General features: G+C 33.2%; 1 protein-coding gene across 1 annotated transcript in view; it reads left to right on the top strand.

Annotated features, from left to right (window-relative positions):
- Nucleotides 1–4,608, top strand: part of NUS1 (nuclear undecaprenyl pyrophosphate synthase 1 homolog (S. cerevisiae)) — a 26,444-nt gene that overhangs the window by 10,994 nt on the left and 10,842 nt on the right. The window contains exons 2-3 of the mRNA XM_012650153.1: nucleotides 2,441–2,566; nucleotides 3,483–3,632. Of these exons, the coding sequence (XP_012505607.1) occupies nucleotides 2,441–2,566; nucleotides 3,483–3,632 (276 nt within the window). The remainder of the gene's footprint in view (nucleotides 1–2,440; nucleotides 2,567–3,482; nucleotides 3,633–4,608) is intronic.

Genomic DNA, 4,608 nt, shown 5'->3' with positions numbered 1-4,608 from the left:
GTATATGCTTTTTGTATTGTACATGTGAATTTTATGATTGATTTGAAGATAATGGTTATATCCTGCACATCTGTATTATTGTACAAGTATTAATATTATTATTCTAAAGATTACCGTTCAGATAGCTCCTGATATTAACCACCTTCCTTTAAAAATTTTGTGAGTATTCAGTAATATATTGTTTGTTTAATCTTGCTCTGGATATGGATGTTTCAAAATTTTCCCTTTTATGTTTCCAAACTTAAGAGTCATATGATTATTAGCTTTCATAATAATTGTGGGCATTCATAAGGAGTCATATCTTAGCCCTCTACTTTTCTCCGCATATACCCAATTACCTTTGAAATCTTATTTATCACTTCTTGTGTGTACAGCTTTCTCACCTTAAGGAGGATGACTCCCAAATGTGTATCTACATCTCAGTCTCTGAGTTTTTGTCTTTTCAGCAGACATTTATTTGTTGAGAGTTTGCTATGTGCCAGGCACTGTGTTAGGCCCTGGCAAGCAAAACAGATAAGATCCCTACCCACATGGTGCTTATATAACTTCTTTTTGAACATCCTTCTGTGTCATGTCTCTTAATCACTTTTGTAGTAACTTTCACCTTAATATTCTCTCATCAGCTGTCTAAAACTGAACTTATCTTTTCCTTCAAACCTATTCTTTTTGTAGAATTTCCTTACTTTTAAAAAACATTATCATTTTTCACTACCTAGGACAAAAGCCAGGGAATTTTCTACATTCACCTGTAAGTCAGTTATGTACCATATTCTCTCAGTTTTTCCTTTGTGGTGAACCCTTCTTTTCCATTTCTTCAACAGATTATGTATAGACTACTGTAGTAGACTGCTGCCTGGCCTTTTCTCTGCTGTTGCCAGGTTAATTCTGCTGAAAGACATACATTTCCATGTTGTTTAGGAATTGTTGGTTATCCATTTGATAGTCCAGATGAAAGAAAAATTAGGACTATTCCCTCACCCCTCTTCTCAGATCTTTGTAACAGCAGCATTTGCCTGTCTTTTGAACATTCTAAACTCACACTTTTTCTTAAGTATTTTCCCCATGTAGTGTCCTCTCTGTTTTCTTTTTTTTAACGTTCTGAGTTAGCTCAACTCAAGTCTTGATTATTTTACAAGCCTTTCCCCACCAAAGGAGACTGCTTTTATAAATGCTGTTACATATATACTACCAGCTTGGCATTTGTATACATTATATATCGGCAGATTCTGTGTTATATTTTTATTATATAATTATTATTATTTCTATTTAAAAATTTTTTTTTTAGTGGGTTCTCTCTCCCAGTTAATCTTTGAACTGCTATAAAGTCAGGCCTGAGTACAGAGTAGGAACACTTGATAAAGATCAAAAAGGCAGTGGCCACTAGAAAGCTGCCTCTTTAAAAATAGTCAAAAACTTGTTGCCTTTTTCTTTAGTTAGAGCTGTATATTAGTTTTATATTAAATTTGTGTCATGTAGTTCCTTTGTCTTTCTCAATGACATGGTGGTAAAGTGTTAACTTTTCTCTGTATAGTTGGAGAGTATCAAATACCGTTTTATATAGTTTAGTTCCCTGCTTTGTTTGAATTTACTAAACTTTGATTTTGTTACTTTTGTCTGTTCTCTACTTTTTGTATAATTCATATTAGTTCCTCTTGAAGTTAAAAAAACTAATCAAATTGAGGCAGTAGTTTAATGCACATAGTAAATCTGTGGTCTCAAGACCACTGCTGCAGTATTATCATGGACAGAGCTGGAGCCCCTTCTACTAAGTGAAATATCACAAGAATGGAAAAATAAGCACCATACGTACTCACCATCAAATTGGTATTAACTGACTTAACTGACCACTTAAGTGTATATATTATATAGTAGTAACATTCATCGGATGTCTGGCAGGTGGGAGGGCGAAGAAGGGGATGCGTATATTCACACCTAATGGGTGCAGTGTGCACCGTCTGGGGAATGGACATGCTTGAAGCTCTGACTCAGGTGGGGCAAAGGCAATATATGTAACCTAAACATTTGTACCCCCATGATATGCCGAAATAAAAAAAAAATAGAAAAAAAAAGAGCACTGCTGGAATTTATAAATTCTTGGATAGGTCCCATAAGGACATTGGATCTCAGTTTCTTAATCTGTAAATAAAAGTTTCAAGTAAGTGATCTCTTAAAACTCTTTTCTAAGTCAAATTTCTTTAATATTCATATCGCCACTAAGTATTTGCCCCTGTCCTCTTTAGCTTGAAGCCAGACTGTTGTATTAATAAAATTTTGTTGTCATGTTTTCCTTTTAGATTCCTGGTTAGGATTAGTCATTACCGCTTTATTTGGAATTTTTTTCAGTTCTGGATCTAGTATTGTTTTCACAACAAGCATCCATTAATCATTGAAGAGGAGAAATTAACCTAATCATGATTTATTGTTTTATTTTTTTTTTAAGGTATTTTCAAAAGAAATAATTCCAGATTAATGGATGAAATTTTAAAACAACAGCAGGAACTTCTGGGCCTAGATTGTTCGAAATACTCACCAGAGTTTGCAAATAGTAATGACAAAGATGATCAAGGTAAGCATGATGTAAAATTTAATATGTAACTTATGAAGATGTATATTTTGTGTTTCAGGGCTATTTTTGTTACTCATTTATTTATTTCACTTTGTTAATCTTTTTTATCAATTTGTTAGTCTTTACTGTCAACATCTTTAATCATCAGATTTAGACTCTTCCCTCTTCATCTTGTTAAAAGGTAATTTTCAGGAAAAGATAAAATGATGACACTCATACCGATGTTAAAAAGTGAACATGTGTTAAAGATTTTATTTAACTGGGCAGATTTTATAGCTGGTTCCACCAAGAATCCAAAGAATGGATGCGTTTATAGACCTTGAATATTGAAATGAATATGAAAATAGAGACAAAATTGGTTTTTCTATGGAATGAGAGTGAAGATAATTGAACCTCTACAGGACACGAAATAATTTGTATGTCTATAGATAAGAATTTTTCATTATCGTAGAATACAATCAGTTGTAAAATAGCTCCCATAGATGCAGAATTTGATGTGTGTGCTATAGACAATACATATTCCATTGTAACACAGTTTTTCTACAATCTTTATTTTTTTCTTTTATCCTGTGTTACTGCCAGCTGTACCATAGTTATAGATAGAATTTTTGATGTGTGAAAATAAACTAGCCTGTAGTTAAAAATTCCTATTTTTTAGAAAATTTAGTCAAAATCCAGCGTCATTCTGAGCACTTTGAGAAGTCAGTATATAAATGTGATTTAGGGTGCATGGATCCTTTCAGAGGAGAATAGCTAAGTCTGTTTTGATATTGAAATTGAAGGACTTAAATGATTCTTGTTTACTGTAAGAATTGTACCATTATTTTGGTCCGAACTTAATATTTATTAAAACTGATTTTGAAATATATCTGAAAGAGAGTATTTTAAAAAATGTCTTGCTTGTTTTTTCCTCCAGTTTTAAATTGCCATTCAGCAGTCAAGGTGCTGTCCCCAGAAGATGGAAAAGCAGATATTGTGAGAGCTGCTCAGGACTTTTGCCAGTTAGTAGCCCAGCAGCAAAGGAGACACACAGATTTGGATGTAGCTATGTTAGACAGTTTACTTAGTAAGTCATACATATTTTATATATATATGTTTTTAGCTTTGTCCCACAAGGATACAGTCTGAAAGAAAATGTTTACATTCCTTTCATACTATAAAGCCTGATTTTTTTATGTTCTGTTACATTTCTGAAATTTGAAGACCCACATGTAAAAATGGTTTTGAGATAATGAACAACTCATTTGCATGAGGTCTTTAGGAGAGGACTTTTGAGGATTATTTTTTGCATTGAGGAATATTCTTGAAACTAGGGATTCTGCTTGTCAGCCTTCCTCTTTCTCTCCCCTCTTTTTTCAGTTTGAACTTTCAAGTTTGAACTTAACAGCTTTTTATGAGGTGCTCCCAAGAATATAATCTTACTATCATCCATGACTCCTTTTTTAGTATTCTTTCTATTGTGCTATACCAAATATGCCACCATATTTGTCATGCTATACAAAAAATAACATTTTAATTTTTTCTTCAGCTGTTTATCAAAGCTTTTGGTTTGCTTACTCTGTCTGGAGCTCCTCTACGAACTTTTTGCCTTAACTTCATGGTACTTCTGCTTACTAGCATTATCTTTGATCCTTTTAAAGAAAGAATCTCTCTAACAGATTCATGCCCATTGATAGCTTCTGTACCCATACAGTTTCAGACATTTAAATGAATAAAAAATTTTTTATTCATTCACATAAGAGTGTCCATTTACCTTAATTAGTAATCATGCATTTTATGTCTAACTCATTTATAATACTTAACTCTTCATACTTTGTTTCTTCTACTTTGATACATGTCCATCACAGAGCACAGTCCCTCTCTGTTCTTTTGGTCTTGCTGTCTCCATACTTTCATTGACCACTAACTTCTTACCCTCTCTTGTATTCTCTACTCTGTCATTGCCTATATATTCAGGCTCAATGAGTAGTAGACCATTGTAGGGGCTCGATGATCATAGATTACTGGGATGTTGTCTGTTTCCTGGACTCTGTAAGGCCTTA

This window comes from Propithecus coquereli, unplaced genomic scaffold, assembly GCF_000956105.1.
Source record: "Propithecus coquereli isolate 6110/MARCELLA unplaced genomic scaffold, Pcoq_1.0 Scaffold313, whole genome shotgun sequence".
In the NCBI taxonomy this organism is placed as follows: domain Eukaryota; kingdom Metazoa; phylum Chordata; class Mammalia; order Primates; family Indriidae; genus Propithecus; species Propithecus coquereli.
The sequence above is the reverse complement of the archived record's forward strand: the minus strand, read 5'-3'. Positions and strand labels throughout refer to the sequence as shown.